The sequence below is a fragment of the Galendromus occidentalis genome, unplaced genomic scaffold (genome assembly GCF_000255335.2).
Source record: "Galendromus occidentalis unplaced genomic scaffold, Mocc_1.1 scf7180000077496, whole genome shotgun sequence".
Taxonomy (NCBI): Eukaryota; Metazoa; Arthropoda; class Arachnida; order Mesostigmata; family Phytoseiidae; genus Galendromus; species Galendromus occidentalis.
This window is the reverse complement of record NW_003805484.1, coordinates 537,348-556,475: the sequence shown is the minus strand read 5'-3', so window position 1 is coordinate 556,475 and position 19,128 is coordinate 537,348. Positions and strand designations below refer to the sequence as shown.

Sequence of the window (19,128 nt, the reverse complement as noted above, 5' to 3'; positions counted from 1 at the left end):
AGATGTACTGTTAAATAACTCTCTACATATTTATTTGGCACTTAATATACAGTATTCGAGTTTCCAACACGGTGGTCGACTGAGCACGTTGATATACAGCTTAAGTATCGGCAGATCGGGGAAACGCTGTGGAACCATGATAGTCCGTCGTACCGTATATATTTCCTTCCGCTCACAAGAGAGCCTCGCTAAGAACTCAAAATTGCCTCTTTATGTACACAATGTATATAAGTAAGTCTGCCCGCTGGAGGACGGGCTCTAATGACCCGCCCGAAAGCGACTAGAAGGTCTTCGTTTTTTATTCGATTAGGGTTTGATTTCAGTCACTCCCGAAAGAAAGGAGGGGGAAAGGGAAAAAAATCATCCTACCGGCCTCCTCTTCACCAGGCCGTACGCGTCTCGTACGAGTAAGAGGGCATGCCGATATGATATCCGTAATAGAACTCAGCGTCCTTCTGCTCAGTTGAGTCTGTATTGGCGAATGCATCCGCTGAGATAAAAAGTTTTCGGGATAACCGACCACGGAACGCTCATTAGCTGCCTTAACAAGATGCTTCGTTAACAATAAGATGAGTTCTCGAGTGGTCGTGCACCATAGTTGCTTCAAGTAGTTTAAGTTTTGAAGTTCAAGTCGTCGCGACATGAATTCGAGTCAGTCACCCATCGCGGATGAAATATTTGCACCGATGCGGAGTGTGACTTCGTAGTGCCGGTTTTCGACTCCAGCTCCGATGAATGGACCGCGGAGAGGTCTCGGATCCAGCGATCGAGACGATCTCAGAACACAACAGTCTTCCGCTGCTGCGAGATCGTTCCGGTTTCCTGTGACAGTTTGTGGGGAATCATTTGCCGAGGTGGCGTCGGCGGATGTGGAATCGGTGCGACGTTTCCTAACGAGGTGTACTTGAAGAGTCCTCCAGACACGATCGGCGAAGAAGACGCAGACTCGGCCAGGAGATAAGAACAATAGCTGAATCTGCAAGGGAAAAATCGAATGAGGCCCGAGTCCCCGCCAAGGTTCCCAAACGGGGAAGAAGCGCATCATGGCGGTCTTGAATGTGAGAGACATTCGCTCATGACGTGACAGACCAGTGGAGAGAATCACGACTACATCGAGAATCTCGCGAGGTGAGTTTTCCGGATCGGAGACACCTCCGAGAGACCGCCGCGGCGGTTCTATGAAACTCGTGATAACCGCTCGCCAATGTATCGAACATCGCTAGAGGGGGTGCGCTTCTTTTCGAAATATGTACGCGTAGTAAATGGAATTAAGAAATGTTATTTCTCCTAATCGACTCGGATTCTACCTTCTCGCATCATTGGCCGAGGTGGTGGGATTGGGCCGAATGTTGGGAACGGTCTTGGGCATCAAGGACCGGTCCTGACAGAGCGCGCTCATGAATGGCAAATTATGTTGAGAAGACTTCATTCGGACTTCATCTAAGACATCAGATGAGCCCAATGAATCGCTGCTCGCCGCCGATGCTGACAGTCTTGACAGAAGGTCCGGCTGAGACTTCGTCAAATGCTGTAAATTTTAAGGGATTCGGGATTAATGTTCGGTTACGCTTCGCACATTTCGATATAATCCCAACCAAGTCCAATGATGGCTACGAACATCAGCCGGGGAGCACCATGACTGAGCATTATCGTCTGAAACTCACGTGCAACATTTCCGGCTCGGATACAACTTTTTGATCGGGGTTCTTGCTCAGAGACGATATCCCGATCTTCGTCCTCGGCTTGATGGGCGGAGGCCGGGGCTTCTGATGACCAGCGAACGAGGTACTGCGAGTAGCCGGTTGAGGCGCTGCTCGGAGTTGCGCTTTATTTTTCTGATAAAGCGGCGTCGCTTTCTGAGGTCGACGACTGTCTCCCGAAAGATACTCCTCGGAGGTAGCTCGCATAGCGTCCACGTACGATACCGCTATCCTTAGATCTGCTGTGATGCGAAAAATGAACATTTTTAATTATTGTCAAACGTTTCAAACGTATCCCGGGGGAAAACATGCAAGCGGATGCATCCGGATTTTCCCGTGTTTTCTTCCAGTTAAAAAAAAAACTCACTCTGGGGCTTCGAGTGATAGAGGGAAGCGTTTGCCAACGCGATGTTATCGAGGCTGATGGCTTTGTCCAGTGAGGCCGTCTCGGGCACAGCCTTCAGGTATTTGAGAGCGTCCGACGACGAGAGACAATCGTTGTAACCATTCATAACGTAGGACTCCATGTGACCGCTTACGTCCTTCGAGTGGAGCTTATTGTGGCAGCTGAGATTGTGCTCGGAAAGAGCTTTCTTATTCAGGTTCTCCAATGTTCCGTAATCAGAGCAACCTCCGGTTTCTTTGCGCGTATGCGAATTCGGTAGACTTTCCAACGATAAGCCGACCGGAGCACGCGAATCCGTCTCGTCCTCGCTCTCGGGTGATTGAGGCTTGTCGGACATAACCCCAGAGGTCGTATTCGATGAACTGGTGCTGATGACAGAGATCCGGGGATCGCTCCCGCTCAGTGCAGGTGAACTACCGCTGCTGATCGACTTGTTCAGAATCGACTTGGTTGGAGTTTGCTGTCCGCACGAAGCCTCATCGGGATCGTAGATGTACGACTCGCGGTATTTAGCAACCTTGTTCCTTCTTTCGATCTTGCGCAACTCGGTGATACGGGGCTGGATCGCCAGATTGAATTGATGAGTTTTCTTGCAGAGATCCAGCAAAGAGCTAGCCTTGCTCTCCGAACTGCATACGTAAACGAACTCGAGCAGCTGACGGCACCTTCCTTCGAGCCGTACCTCGAAGCGTCTCTTGTCGAACTTGAGCTTCGATATCTCCGACCACGGGAACAGGCATTGTTTCGTGATAACGATATTGCAACTTGATTTTGCGAGGACCGGCGTCGCGATCGGCTGATAGACCTGGATCCCGCTCGACGAGATACCGAGAAGAGTGAAGTCGTAATTGGATTTCTTCTGCTGAACTTTGTAAATGTGCATAGCGAACTCCTGTGACTCCTTGATGAATGCCAGTTGTGCCGACGTGCGGTTCAAATTGTGGTGATCTCGATGCATCAACGGCAAGTTGCTCACGATGAACGCCTCGCCAACAGTGTGAACAATGCTCAACGGAAAGTATCGGCTCGGGTCGAAATATCTCCCGCGATGCTTCACAGGATCGTAGTTCCCGAGGTCGGCTTGCAGGGCTAAGGACGCGAGCATGAACGCCTTCTCCTGGCTTATGGCCCAGTCATAGTTGAGTAGGTTTGCTTTGACTTGGTTGTAATAGTGGTGACAAGCGACCCGGTCTTGCCAGAATATCATGCAGTCTACGTAGTACTGCACTCGGAGATGCAGGGTGATCAGCGGACGGCCGTGGCCGTCTAGTCCGGCGGACGTCTGATTTTTCCAGCTTTTTGGCGCCAATCTGTCCAACCTTGACCCTTGGTCGACGAAGCAGAACTCTGCTGTATCGGGACTCTGCCGTGCTAAGCCGAAAAGTTGTGAATCGACCACTCCGAGATAGAAACATAGCTGGTCGAAGATTTCTTGTACGGTGCACTTCAACTGCAAATGGAGAAAACAAATATTTCATGAACAGGAAGCAACCGAACTGCGCGAGACAAGCTCTGCGCAACGCCGGTCAAGACTTCCCATCGATTTCAGCGATTCGTATCCAAGCTTCGAAATTGTATGTATGCATGGTATCGAATCACTGCAAAAATGATCATGATGGTGTATTCATATGTCCGTACACGACGAGCGTGACAGTTGTGCAACTCCCAGATGGACTTACCTCCACAGCGAAGTAGAGGGTCTGGTTGGTCAACAGTTTGACCGCGACGTACTTCCGACCCAGAGGCAAAGGAGCATCACATCGGGTGAACACCGAACGGAGGTTTCGCCCCATTCTTCGACCTGCAAAGGAGAGGAAAATAGATGATTGCGAGCACATCTTCAATGGAAATCGTATCCGTAAGAACTGCGAGATCCCTTCCCAGACGGAAGGAAAACAACGGAACTTTTCACCGTTGTGCGAGTCACTCAAGCGATCGAGCAGCAGATCGGAATAATATAATTCAGATGAATCCTCACGCGAGAACATCGATCAAAATAAACTTATATTGATAATAATCGCAACGATAAATATTGTACAATGATGGTGGTGCGGAACGGACGATGGGAGACGAAAGAAGACTATTGGATCACGAAAAGCCGAGGAACGATCATCCGATCATCAGGATTGGATTGCCCAATGACGAGGGGAGAGAAAATTGTTGAGCATTCACGGGTCCGTTGGGTCGATCAGGGCAAACAAGAGAACTCAATTCGACCACTTTTCGGCCACGAGAAGTTTTTTTCCCTCTTAACGATGAATATTTTGTTATCTACTACCTACTAGCCATTCGCTCCTCCACAACGCGCGATTCGCAGCTCAAAGTCCGAACCGACGCGGGTTACGGTTTGAAACGTCGCGACAGAGAAGGTGTCACTACGAGTGGGGATATTTCTTTTGGAAATATTCCTCTTGGATTTGGATGGGTTTTTTTTTGCTCCCCAGCTGGCTGCTTCCAATCAGTGAAAAACGGAAAATCCTCAACAGCTTCGCTTTCCGCGTGGATTGACTTTCGCCGATGCCTTCGCGAAGGCAGCCAGCCGCCCATAGAAGTTGCCGCGGTTTCTCCAAGCATAACGTTACGACACGGAGCTCGTGGGTCGGCCACTTCACGAGGAAAAAACTTCGTAACGAAAAAAAATCATAGCGAATCCAACAATGAAAAGTACCGAGGCTCTTGTCCTTTAATCGGACGTCCATAGATGTTATAGACCGTCGAATTGAAAGTAGAGCTCGCTCCGCGTTCGAATGTTCGGGGCTTGGTCAAGGAAGGAGGTTCTAGGAAAAATTCGTCCCCGGCGGTGGGACGCTCGGGGCCCTTTGTGATGGAGGACAAGCACGCCACGTCAAAATTAGCGGCTTCTGGGGGATGAACAACCCTATAGGTTATTGCAGGGATGGAGAAATATATCCGTACAGAAGACGAAGCGGAGAAAATACATGGGAGAGAGATCGATCCTCGGATGGTATTCCCCGAACGCCTCCAGTGCTAATCTTTATCAGAGGTATTTTCTGTATCATTCCGCAAGAATAGCGAGCGAGCGAGAGCGCAAAGCAGGCGGCCATCGTCGATGCGGGGAGGCAGGCAGAGCAGAAAGAACGAATTATAATCACTTCGGTAACACCGAGAACGAGTCGGTCGGCGTCCACTTCGTCCGTCTTGTGGCTCCTTTGCTGGCATTTCATTTTCGGTAGATCCATTTGTCTTGAATGGGTCCCGCTCACCAGTGTCTCGCGAAGCCCCAGAAGAATGTCGTCGTCGACATCTTGTCGAAATACGATCGCCAGAGAGGATCGGAACATGTGTTTCTCTTCTCTCTCGTTCGGCGATGCCCGACAAACATGTGGTAAGAGCATCTCCCGAGAGCCACCCGCGACCGAGACGTGCGCGAATTCCCCGATGTCGGGACAATACGAGCCCGGGGCGCTAGACTCGAGAGCGTTCGATCGATCGGGGCTCTGTCAGCTTCAGACTAATTGTCAGATGGAAAACGCAACGTCCGAACCGATGACGAAGAATTTGAAAGGAGATGAGCGCGGGTGAACGTAATACTTCATGAATAAGCCGTCGGAGAAGCGATCAGGAAGAATGAAGCCTGCAGTCACAGAAGGTCGCGGTCACTTCAGCTTCGGTGCATCCAAAGCGGACAACTCAGTATCTGTAATTTACGTTATCCACGCCGTAGGTGGCGATCAAAATGGAATCGAAGGTCGGTCCGAAAACGCACAGCTGAGCGGTTCTCGCCATCGACTCGAATTACATGTTCTCGATGACACTTGTTGGGGATGCGTCCAGCCTACACGCCTAGGCTCTGTACATATATGCGTAGAATCGATCTTTCGCGCAGTTCTGCTCCCACGTACTGTACCCGAGAAACGGAGAGACTCCCGGGGCGATAGGCTCCGCTGCGATTTCTAGAAACGACAAGCGTCCATATGAAATATATCGCCTGGATTAGTGGTTGACGCAAGAGCTCGCTGACCGGGATGGGACGAAACGAACTCGGCGAGAACGACGGCTGGTGATTGGATTATTCCCAAATTGAATATGCTGAATTCGAACGGTTTACGCATGAGCCTTCCGCTATTTGCCCCTTCCCGCGTCGCTTGGGGAAATGCTCGACTTGTATCCATTCAGATCTCGTCTCTCACGGAAGTCAGCGAAGTTTTCCATTTTAGCACCACATGTTCTGAAAGAGTCGGAACAAAGGCGTGTGACGGAGTTCTCGGGAATTCCATCGGATTTCGCGGTTCGAAAATTCCTGAGCGGCTCGGCAGCCGCGACAGCAGATTCTTCAGTACGGCGGGCGATGTTTTCGCCGGTTTCTTCTGGAGCAACAGATTTTTATTCAGCATCCACAAGCGGCATCGAGACGACGAGTCCCCGACGTTGTCGGGCAAACGCTCGCTCCACGCGTCGAGTGGATTCCCGCTCTGACAGAGGTGGACATTCCTCGTATTAATAGCTCTATCGCTGCTGAGGGTTCCGACGACAATCATTTGTCTTAATCTAGGGCGTGGTTGCTTCGAGAACAGTACCGCGAGACCTGTCGGAGTTCCTTCTGCTCTGACTGACCGAAGATAATCATCGCTGAAGTCGCCATCGGCGGCGTCAACCGCGATAGCGGTATCAGCTATCTATAGTGCGGCGTTGGATCTATCGTAGCGACCATCTTCGGCTCACTGGCTTGATCTATAATAGTTAGCAATCTATTCGGGTAATGGGCGCCTCTTCTCCTTTTCGGTTCCACCGTTTTCCCTCGTCGACGTCGTCTTCAACGCGGTCGCGGAATTCCGGAATGGAATGCCAAGGTTACCGACGCTCTTCGGCGATCGTCTTGCATTGACGCGCGCGCTCTGCTCGTCTGTCTCCCTTGTATTACCGCTGTAGCTGCTGCTGTCCGCCGACGTCAAGCGTATTTTCGAACATGGCGTCGTATTTTCCGATCCTCTACTGACTCTTGATTCGACGCCGGATTTCGCGATTTTTTCCGTTGGTCGTCCTCGTCGCAAGAGATTCGACCTGATTCTCTCCAAGTCAAAGGGAGAAGGGAGAAATAATTCGCGACGAGTTTCACCCCGGAGGGACGAGGACCTATGAGCCCCGTGCATACGTACTTAATGTCTTCATTGGAGTACTCGGCTTGGTAGCCGAATCCTCCTGTGATTTTGGCAGTGGGAGCTCAAGCGGTGTAGATGAGCTCGTATGAGCCGGTCGAGCCAACGCGATAGCCCATCATCGGAAGTACTGCACCCAATTCAGTATTTTTCAAAACGAAAACCTCGAATTAATTACTTCGCTCGTCAGCCATAAATCCAAGAGCCCGGATCAGCTGGAGGGATTTGTTTGGCAATTATTTAGTCGTTCGCTTTGACATTCCGGGAGATTTCCTCCAGCGTATTTTCAGGCCCTGGTGAACGAACGGCTCAGAGCTGTTTATCAGGATGGATAGATAAATGACACTAAGGACAGCGTATAATTAGTGAGTCGTATAGAGCTGCTTTTCTCGGTTTTATAGAATCGGTTTAGCGGGTTGCGTGGCGCTGAAGCTCCCGCTACCGAATATCAGAAAATTGTCCGATCTATTTTCCGTCTATCGGCTGGCCGGCGGCACGATATGTACGTATGTGCGGAGAGGGCCTTCGTCTCGCCGTCGTCGGCCGCCTTGACTTTTCAGTGCCCTCAGGCTGACTGGATATTTTTTGGGGAAATTTCGGTCGGGCGCTTTTCTCATCTCTTTGGCTCGGCGTGCTTTCGGATTCGCCCATTATGCGTACACTATCGTCAATGAATACACGAATATCCAGCAGTGTGCAGCTACAGGTGCGCCTCCGCCATCGTTAACGTTCGTTACCCCCGGAGAATGCTGGTCTCCGTTTCAAGATCCGTTCGTCAGTTCGGCTTTGTCTGAGAGGCCCGTACTTTCTCTTCTCCTCTTCAGGACTCGTTGTCGATACCGCTGCTGATTCAGCCGCCCCTGCTCTTGGTGTTATGAATGTAAAGTCAGTCCGTCCGTCAGTCAGTCACTCAGCTTGCTAGCCACTTCAACACCCCCTGGACCGCACCCCCTGGTCACGCGAACGGTGCTGCTTCTCCCAGGTATTTTTCCTGCCGAATTTTTTCACTCGCTCAGAAGACGAGCCTCGCGACGACGCCGATGTTCCGACGGAGATACTACCGGAGCGCGGACAGCAACAACAATGACGGCGACGAAAAGAAGCTCCGTTGGCGGAGCCGAGGAACGGAATTTCAAATCGTCGAAGCTCAGGTTGTTCTGAAGAACACTTTATCCTATCATTAGTTTTTCAGAGGGTAATCCCTGGACAGCCACTCGTCAGATGAACTCATCGAGACCTCGACAGTTCGTACGCTGATTGATGAGTGGTTTCTCGCCTGACGGACAGGCGGGAGAATTCTACGCCGGTCATGCAAACAGGCGATGTGTGATTCGCTGATCGGAACGCGAACCCAATAGCAGAGGAATGTTGTAAACTAGTCATTGTCGGAAAAGTGAATATTCTCCGACTCGTTCTTCTTTACGGAACTCTCGCTGGCGCCGCTCAATGCCATGCAGCGGGCTCATTGACATGCGTGTGTAGCTTTTGTTTGCATCTCCTACATGTGCAACAGCGAAGGCCACTCGAAATGTCACCGAATAACGTGGTAGAGCAACTCGCAAACTCTCGCGAGCGGGTATCGACTCCGGCGCGGCTCGTGAACATTGTTGGACCATGTTCGTTGTAATCGGCCAACAGACTGGACCGAGAATATGGCGCTCATCGTACGATAGGGGGACAGTATGGCAAGAATTTCATGTTCCGATTCGAGGCACGAGTCTTGACCCCGTGACAGGCCCAAGAAGCACCGCAAAGATTTCCCCGAGCTCCGAGTATAATCTCCGATGGAGCTCCGACGAAAGTTCCGAACAAAGTCCCGAGTATATTTCCCCTATCGAGAACTTTCCTCGTCCGGCCCCCTCCGCCTTATTGACACGTTCTGTCGAACCGATAAATAGCGGGACGACATGTTTCCTGGCTGACGAAGGGGGCAAGCACGGAAAGCCACTCTAAGCGGAGAGAGACGACTAGCGTTTTCCAGGTCGACCAGATAAGGCAAGAATGCGACTCGTAATTCTGACTGAGGCATTCCTGCAGTAAGTCGACAGAGTGCAGAGAGGCAGAGAGGATAATAGAAAGGGATTTCCTGGTGATTTGCGGAATGCCGAGCCTGATTCCCGTGGGAGCGTACGAAGACTGTGGGAATGAACGATAGGTGCTCAACATGTCCGGAACGCGAGCTATCGTATTTTCTTTTTCATCCAATCAAAACCGTTCATTACCTCGGAGCTAGATAAATTCCTCTACAGCAAAGCCTCATGGGAGCGCACCGCAGAGAGAATTCGCTGACGCGCAGAACTTCTTCAAGATCTCGATTTCTCCCCGGAATTCGTCGCGTCACTCTCGTGATCGACTCCGGCTTTCCTTGTTTCTATCTCACGACGTTCTGGTACCATCGTTCCAAAAATTCACGAGGCCAAACATCACCAGCGCGCATACCTTGAATATTTTCTTCAACAAGTCAACCGAAACTCGTTGCAGACGTTGACGCCTTCAAATTCCATCCGACAGAGAGGTGTATTACGCTGGTTCCATTCATCCGGGAAGCCATCGCTCTGCGTCATTTACCCGTACAGATACAGGGTTCTCAAGCAATGAGGACTTAAAAATTGACTCCTGGGCCGATCTCCTATGAATGCGTCTGAATTGACGAACAGCCGTTCTCCGGAATCCTAAGTATCTTATCGAGTTCGATATCGTTAACTCTGAGTATGATGAGGCGACGGAGCGACGAAAGACAACACGTGCATCTGTTCGTCATCCGTTCTACCTATTTATGGACAGATCAAGTCGAAAATTAATATCTCGGTTAAGTTTCGGCGGTTTAGGTTACTCATTATATCTCCGAATCATGTTTCGGCGGCTCTTGCGGACCCGGACGACGACGACGTCGACCAACAAGAAGACAATCGCCTTAAAGATCAGGATCCGTCTGTCTCTAGCAGTGGCGTCCACAGGATTCTTCTTGGGGGGGGGGCCTAGATCGGGTCCTCGCATGGGGCTGATTTCCAACATGGCGACCCGCTCCTATATCTTAGCATTACGAACTCTCAATCTGGGAGGGGACTATAGCCCCCTAGCCCCCCCTCTGCGGACGCGCCTGGTCTCTTGCCCCGAAGAAGTGCATTCCCCAACGACGACGCGAGATATTTGTATTTTGCAGGAAGGAGAGAATCATGTCGTAGACGCTCAATACGACGCCAAGGCATAGGCTTACGCCGGCTACTAGTTGTCGTTCACGAAACATCTGTATCCGGAAGGATCGTACGTAGTGATGCAGTCTTCATGCGAAATGGACACGAGCGTGCGTGAGCAAATATGTTCTGTACGGGGACGTGTCGCTCACTGAGACGGACGCGGTACCCCTGGGTCGCTCGACGCGGCGACAAACGAAGTCCAGAAGAAGTGCGTGTGAAAAGCCGGGGGCTGCGTTCAGCATTGACAAACTTTCGTTCGGAACGAAGTAGATCGAGAGATAAGAACTTGCTGGCGGAACATTTGTGGCAGAATTTCGATGTGACGACGAAAAACTTCCAATGAGACACGTTCATTGATCATGAGCCTAATACAGGGCTCTTCGGCGGTCGTCCAATCCGCGATTTTTCTCTAAGCGCTCGAGGCTATCCGTATGCTCGACTCCGTCGACTGGACCAAACGACGCGTTGACGCATGCTTTATTATTGTTGTTGTCATTCGGCCGGGGACATTCAACGTTGTCCGGTGGAGGTCCCTTGGAGGAGGGGACAATTACTCGACAAGCCACAGTTGGGTGAGCCAGTACAATCGACTTGGAGAGTTTCGGTTGAGATACAACGAATCCGAAAAGGACAACGGAATGGAGAAAGAGAAGAAGAAGAGAACGACAGCCATGAACATCGTTGGGCTTCGAATATCATCAGCCACAGCGGCAGGTCCGCGGGCGCGCGGCCGGTCAAGAGGCAAAGCGACGACGACGACAACGGGAGTTTACAGCGAGCGCGGTCGTTGAAGAGGTGAGAGGAGGATTGGGCGGGAAAAAATGCTTTCATTGCCTCGACTTCACAGTTAGAATGTTTTTTCGAAGCTTTCAGCCGAGCGAGTCGATTTGAGGTCGATCAGACGTCGACCCGAAGTCGAGGAGAAAGCGTCCGCTCCTCATCCGTATCCCCCTTTGCGTCATTTCCGACCGCTAAGTGCTGACGAAACAAATTCAGTGCGGGGTGGAAATCCGAAGTCGAATATCTCGAGAATGCATACGAGACGATACCGAAAATGAGTCGGTCTTGGCATAAGTATCCAGAAACTGAGTGTCATTTTAGTTTCGTGATAAGTGCGCGTAAGTCCGAGCCGCCGGATCGAGGAATGAACGGAATTCGATCTGTTCACCCGCTGTTGGATACCAGAAACGTATCGACCGACCGACCGACTGGCCGACCGGCCGACCAAGCAGTCAAGCGAGCGACAAGGAATGTCCTTCTGTAATCTTTCCCCGATGCTGCAGTTGTTTAATTTGGCGCCATTTTCAACGGGGCGGCAGCAGCTTCGCGATTCGCGACCATCTACCGGATAGTGCTTGGTCGATGCCCTTATTTGACCTTGGAAGAAGAAGAGCTGGCCGCCACTTCATCATTCTGGCATTCATGGACTCGTTATCCTTTCTTCGGCGCGACCGACTCATCGGACGGGAACAATGGCCGTGTTCCTCCCAGAAATGGCAAATTTCCCGAAAGCTCCCGCCACTGTATCCTGTGTCTTGTCAACGGATCCTTAAAAGAATCGAGCTCCATTCAATAGAATCAACCGTGAGCGATGGGACCACGGAGCAAGCCACGGACAAGAAAGACCATGGTTCATTTTCCCCAGGAATGCCGATATCTCGTGACTATCCCTCATGACTGATTTGATGAGCACTTTTGGTAGATAAGCGGCAAGTATAACCTCTCGCCGATGGTGGAGCACTGAGAACCAGAAGAAGATGATGAAGAAAGAGAGGAACCGAAATCCCACAAGAACCAAGGGAAGGACTTCGTACGGAACGAGCAACAAAGAACGCGGAGTGTAGCTTCGTGCCAAGCTCACGGGAGTGTGAGCGTATTGCTCAACGAATCTGTGGGGCACCGCTGTCAGAGACCTTTCAAACGAGAGCCCTCACGGGAATGACTGTTGCTACGAGAACGACGTCGCCGGCGACGAGAATGACGTCGAGCCGAGCAGCATCGACCACGACAACAACCGACACCTGCGCCAGATGGGCTGACTCACTTAGAAGAAGATGGCGGTAGGTAGGTTGTAGGGGAAGCCCCACCAGGCCGGTCAGTATGTGACTGGGCACAGGTGGAATACCCTTTCTCCGCGCAGAAATTTTGGGAGAGTCAGTGGTGTGAGCCTTCGTTTTTATCGTTCGATCCTCTATCTCCGCAGGGACTTGTCGACTCGGAAACTTTTCGAGTATAGAACACTTAAGTTCAGAAAGCTTGTCGGACCGTCTGTCTGTCCGTCGGATCGCTCCTTGTCAGTAGTCGTCAGTCAGAGACTCCATCGTGTCTCCAGCAACGGTGACAAAAATTCTTCCGTAATAGCAGCGGACAAGTGAACGAACACACGGTGTTCATGGGGACGCATACGTCAAAGGTGTTCCACTCTTTACCTGAGCCCGCAGTGACGGTTCCTGATTTCAACAACGACTGCGTCAACGAAAGCGCCACCAACGCCCGGCACCAAACCGCAGACATGCCGTTCATGGACAGTAGTGTGACATCGGCGACGGCAGCAGCACCAGCGGAAACTGTCGCCGCGGCCTAGACAAAGAACAGGACGATCATTCATCAACATCACGGATTTGAGCACTCGCTCGAATATTCGGCCGCTCGCCGGAAGGCGGAAAATACTTTTCACGGCAATATATGGTTATAATAATGGGATGTCCGAAATAGATGGAATCGTTCACCGAAATAGGTGGGATCCCTGAAACTCTGTGGCCTGAATGAGACGAACGGCAGGCGATCCGACTCCTGACCGACGTGGGTACTGGTCGGGTGATCTGCTCGGACCGGGAGCCCCGTCAGCACACCAGAGTCCAAAATAGTCACTGGATTAGATGGCCGTCCTGCGAGTCCTTCGCATTTACGCGGAGGAGCATAAAATATAAGATAAATTGCGAAATTTGTCGCCCATTTCCGGCACTTTCAAAAATTCCCTTCGAACCATTCGCCCTAGCGAATGACACTCGCTTGCTTTCACTCCCGTGAATCGTTAGGCGACAAAACGCTCGTGGCTGCATTGCGCAAAATTTGACAATAAAATCCGAAAGCTCATCACGGCTTCCATTCGTGCGCCAGACGCTGACAGAAGTCCGTGTGTGTGTACAGTTACTGCAAACTCGGTGCTCGTCCTTGTCCCCGGCGGAGTTTTGAATAATAGTTTCATCCGCGCGCTGACCATAGCACATAGTGACCTTCAAATATCTGCGACAGATGAAATGTATCGGTTCCGTCTTGAGCTCTCATACGGCAACGACAACTTACGAGACGATTCGGTCGTCACATTCCTCGTCGGAATCCACAGAAAGCCGGCTCCGTATCGGGGAATCATCCCGAAAGACGTTCGTTACTCGTCGTGGGATCGACGAGAAACACCAGATAGCCCGTCTCGACGTCTCAGGAATCAGACGGCGATCTGATAATTAATAGAAATAAAGAGAGGGATTCTCACGGTTCATAGCTTATATAATCGACGTATGCCGCACAGGAGCCTGCGAGGGTCGCTGTCTGTGTTATTTTGTATTATTTTCTCATCTTGACCGTTGAGGAGGGTTTTTCCCAGACCCTCCGATCGCTCGTTGTTTCGTTCCTCGTCTTCCCTAAATTGCCTTCATCCGTTTGACATCGACACTTGACGACGACGCACTGAAAATCGATGCTTTCGACGTTTTCTGATCGACATCTGAAGTTTCTTCTTCTTTTCTCCTCGATATCTCGCGACGATGCCTGCTCGGAGCTGCTATCAACGGGAACCTACGCTCGCCGCATCCACGGATGTGGAGTGTGGTCGGCGCGGAGAAAAAACTATTTGCCGGGCGGAGGAACTTCCTCAGGAAATTTGAGGTAGGTACGTGATTCCGTCGGTTAGTGATTTCGATGTTCAATCACTGAAACGACGAAATCCCTCGAGAGACGGTCCATCCAGGAGATTTGTTTTGATATTCTTGAATCAATTACATTACCGTCGTCGTCGATTCCATTTGTCAAGTGACAGAATGCTCGACGGCTCGACCCACGGCGACACAGAATAGATTGGAGTTCCAGAATTTACACCGATCCGAATCGAATCGCATTCCTGCACAGGGCTCCAGCGTTATGCGCTGCTTTCCTATCTCTCGTTCGGTCTCTCGATTTTTCGGGGTTGCACGGCCCGTGGAAGAAAAACTGCCCAAATCAAAGTTTCGTCTCGCCTCTGCAATATTTACGTACCCAGGAGCTGCATTTGATACTCGGCAATTGATTCCGAGATTAGACACTGGCCATCACAGAAGCACAAATCCATTTTCGGAGGCGATCGTTCTGCTTCACCTCCTTCACTTTTCTGAATGACAGATCCGCTCCGGGAGCTCGGAGCGAGTTGCGAAGCCTCCTCCATGAGTTCCCGTGAACACTTCAGAGCTGGACACACTGAGACATGTATTGCCGGCAAATCGGTCGGCGTCGGTCGGTCGGGGCCGAATCGAGAGAACCCGCTGATGAGATCCGGCCGACTTCGAGCCCTCGCCGCGTATTCCGAGCTTCACATTGTCGCGCAGATGTTATTTTCTGCAAATCAAAACCGAGTTCGGAAGCTCGATGTTCCGATGTTCGTGGCTGTGCCGGTCCTTTGTTCTTCTCTGCGCTGCCATTAGAGACAGAGTGAAACTCTTGCGTTCCATCTCCTCACACACAAGCGATCTCCCAACAGCCGCCAGCCAGCGAACCAGCCACTCTCACAGATGGCTACAACATGACGACGATGACTCACGGCTCAGAATACTGAATCGACCTTTCATTGAATATAGAAGTGGAATTGTTTATGCTGGACTAAGAGTGTGTCCCAGGCATTTAATGATCGCAAGGCGAGCCTAATTGCAGCCAATCAGGAGCGCAGGCTTCCAGCTCCACCGGAACGCTCCAAACGACGTTCCGTCGGGCACACCTCCTAGTTCACCTCGTTTGAAACACTCGAGAAGTGAGTCCGTCTGCTCCATTACTATGGCAACTGCGCACTCTACGGCGACGGCATGCTCCGCACACATGTTCGACGACTACACAGACGACATTTTGCATTTGAACTTACGACACTGAGCCAGAGATAATCGACCTTGTCGCTCCCTGCGTGCGCCTGCTTCAGACTCCTTCTTCGAACCGGAACGTTCTGCCTCGATTCAGTCCACAATTCGGTCAGAAGACGAGAGCAGCGACGTTTCATGTCCTTCGAGCATAAAGTCCTGCAGCGAGCTGCCCGCCTGCCCACTGGCCAGCCTGCCGAAATTTCCACGCATGGTCGTAAACGCTATCGCGATGGTCTCCAGGATCGCGGGATTCTTTGACCCTTAGTCGCTGATGGTCGGTTTAATGTTCGCGCGATGACATAACGGTTCAGTCACGAAGAATGAACGGCGACGGCTACTCTCTAAAGGAGTACTATATGAATGTTCATCGTTTTTCCTTTACTTGGGAAGAGCACATGATGCCCTGCCGGTGGACCTGCGATGTCTTCGTGGCTTCGATGGATGATCGCGACACCACGAATGCGAACGGCTGCGGGTGACCGCGAGTTCGTATCGGTAGAAATTCCCATCGATGTCTGCCCCGTATTCTTCGTCACGAGGCTAAGTAACACTCACACGCTACATATCGGCGGCAGAAATCGATCTTCTGAAGCTTTTTCGGTAGTTACCGAAAATCGGTTCGTGATGCCCAGAGACGGCTTCTCGGAACCAAATGGTGAGGACAGACCAGAAGATGTACCAATGTTTCAGGAACCAGCAGCGTTCTCCCTCAAATTGACATCAACAGCAGTTCTCCTTGGATTCCCGACACCTTTCCGAGCCTCACGGACCGACGAACTTGACCGAAAAAAAGGCACCGGCCTTGGATTGGACTTCACTGTCCCACTCTACGAAGCGCCAAGGAAGCCTCTGCCGGTCAGCCGATCTCTTCGAATGGAAGAGAATACTTCGACAACACGAAGTGTAAAAATCGAGACCGCCTCCACCTCAGAATCAGGCGCGGAACAGAGGAGAATCCTGTCCATGAATTCGGCAGTGCGAATCGCTCGGCTTCTCAGCGAACCATTCACCATTTATGTACTCTGATGAAACGCCGGGCACAACAGAAGTCGTACAGCTCTTCATATCCGGACGGAAGACCAGATGTCGGAAACGTGTTGCCTTAAACACTTTCCGGAGTGTTTTTTTGTCGCCATCAGAAATTCCTGATGGAGCCGATGTCGAAAGGGAGATAACGACTCTTTTACGCTAATGAGAATAGAGAAGAATACTCCTCCGAATGACAGTCACTTCAAGGAGGAAGGTCTCGCAGCGGACGTAAATAGTCGAGATCACTACTTGCGTTTTCCGTCAAGGAAGCCAATTATCTCTCGGTCGTTGTTTTGACCCCGGATTGTGAAGAGATTCAGACCGGAGGTGATGTCGTCCGGAATTCGTCGCTGGCCCTCCCAGGACTCTATCAGATGAATCGGGCTTCATTCTGTGAACTCCGATTCTGTGCTCTACGATAAGACATCGAACTCATGAGAAAAGGCAAGGAGGTATACTCCTCCAAATCACCAGCTGACTCATGGAGTATTCGTAGGATGTCAGCCTTGTTGTCTGTCCGGCTCTGCCTCGAGTGGGCTCATGCTCTCCGACGGACATGTCTATCAGAGAAGCGGGGATAGAAGAAATCAGCCGCTGCCTCGATATGGAGGCCCACCGTCTGATTGCTATAAACTCCAAAGTCCGTGGATGAGATTTCCCCATCCGATTCCAATAGTGTTCATAGAGTACCCTCAATTTCCTTTTCGAACGGCTCTAGCAGCCCCGCATTGTTTATCAAACGGCTCACGTCCGATCAAGAGGCCCGAGTTGAAAGTGAAGACAATCGAGCAAAACATTTTTTTTCTACGCCCGCGACTACGGCACGGCGTCCGTTTGCTCGAATGAATCCGTGATTTCGTCCCTGGTCGCCTTGAATTAAGCTTGCGCCACATTGAATTCCGGTCACCAAAACGCCGCCGTGTCGCACCCATGGTAGCTCACGTGCAGCCGCAGGTCACTTTGCGGACCCAGGAGATCGGACAAGCTTTTTTCCAATCCAAACTTCCAAGGCGTTGGTCTAACGGTCGTCGCCTGTTCGACGAGCGGCCTGCGTAGATTCGTCTGATCCGTCGGTCGCCCCGGCCCGGCTTCGATTGCGGTGCTGGCTGGCCCGCGGCATCACAGTACCGTCAGCGAATCATTCCCAATATTCCTTAACGAGCACATTGCACAAAAATACCGTTCCGCGCACGAAATATACAAGAACTCATTGATTGTTTGTGTAAAAATCAGGAATGAAGTGGCGTGAACACGTACTGGAATCGCAACTTCGGAAAACAAGGATCATTTTTCCTCGCATTTTTTCGTCCCGACCCCGACAGGGACGCAAACAACGATTGGGTGTTTTTTCGTCGTTGACGCTGCCACTATCATTATTATTATTATTGATGAAATAGGCTATCCATTGTTGTATTTGTTGAACAGTTCTGTCGAGGTTGTCTCTGGTGGCGGCGGTGACTTGTTGGTGGCGTCAGAAGACCCTACGAGTTTTGTTGCGCAACAAGCGGAATCCATTACGGTGTTTCATATTTCTTGCTGTATCGATCAGGGCTCGAACTCTCCGAAATTATGGAGTTTGAACCACACGCGGTAACAGTCGTGCTCGTGAGACATTTATCTCCGCGACCGAAATTATAGTCATGAGTGGCATAATGATCGTCAGAGCCGCAGTCTAAGAGTACAGCAGGACTAGATATTTCATCGAACGTATTTCGATGAGAACGACTACGCCAAACTCTCAAGGTGAGAGACGAATGCCTACTCTGTGAGACTAAAGGCCTTGGTTGGTACTGAACTCAGAAGTCTGACATTCGTCCGATCAAGCCGGACGTCATCGTGTGGTCCGGTGAGAAGAAAATGTTCCGATAAGCAGAAATTCCGGGACCTTCTTTAATCCGATAATAGCATTTTCTCATATCCACCGCGAGATAAGCGGAATTGTTTGAGATATTCGCGAAACTCGAGGCCAAACAGCGGATTACAGGTTGGCGATGCATGAACCAACTAATAATGATACACTGATCGATCGATCACTCATCCCTCATCCCTCTCAATTACTCGAACGCCTTGAACCATCCCGTCCAGGAATCCACCATCGAGTCACTACGTGCGAATAACCGAAGTCGGACGTTTTCGTCCGGTCGGGACCGTGGTCCGTTTCTCGGCTCTCCCATCATGTGTATTCATCCCTCCTCCCGTTCAGACCGAGAGAATGTTCGGTCTCTCAAAGAGATGATTTCACCACAGAATATACACAGAGATTTCAAGTGTAGGTGTCAGCCGACAATCCCCAATGTAAAATCATTGACCCGCTCGGATGGAGGCATTCCTGGGGGCATCTGCTGCGGACTCACGAAAAGGGAAAAACGAACACGAATCCTCAGGGCTACGGATCGAGTCAAGCGACGTGCGCTCGAGGAATTGACGGCGACGCTGGTCGGAAATCTGCTTTCGCTCGTATACAAGTTGTCATGGCGAGAAACCCACTTGGAGCTCGATTTGCTTCCGTGATCGCTACACGATCCCTGTATACGGCAGCGGATTCCAGAGGAAGAGAGTCGACTGACGTCAAGTGGAAGA

General features: G+C 51.0%; 1 protein-coding gene across 1 annotated transcript; it reads right to left on the bottom strand.

The window, feature by feature from the left end:
- Window positions 1-51: 51 nt before the first annotated feature.
- Window positions 52-14,753, bottom strand: ex (FERM domain containing expanded). The gene is made up of 6 exons (XM_029112351.1): window positions 14,672-14,753; window positions 3,786-3,907; window positions 2,068-3,556; window positions 1,665-1,942; window positions 1,308-1,528; window positions 52-976 (listed from the first exon to the last, which is right to left on the bottom strand). Exons 1-6 carry the CDS (start codon window positions 14,742-14,744, stop codon window positions 778-780), a joined length of 2,382 nt encoding a protein of 793 aa, XP_028968184.1. The 5' UTR covers window positions 14,745-14,753; the 3' UTR covers window positions 52-777.
- Window positions 14,754-19,128: the final 4,375 nt, after the last annotated feature.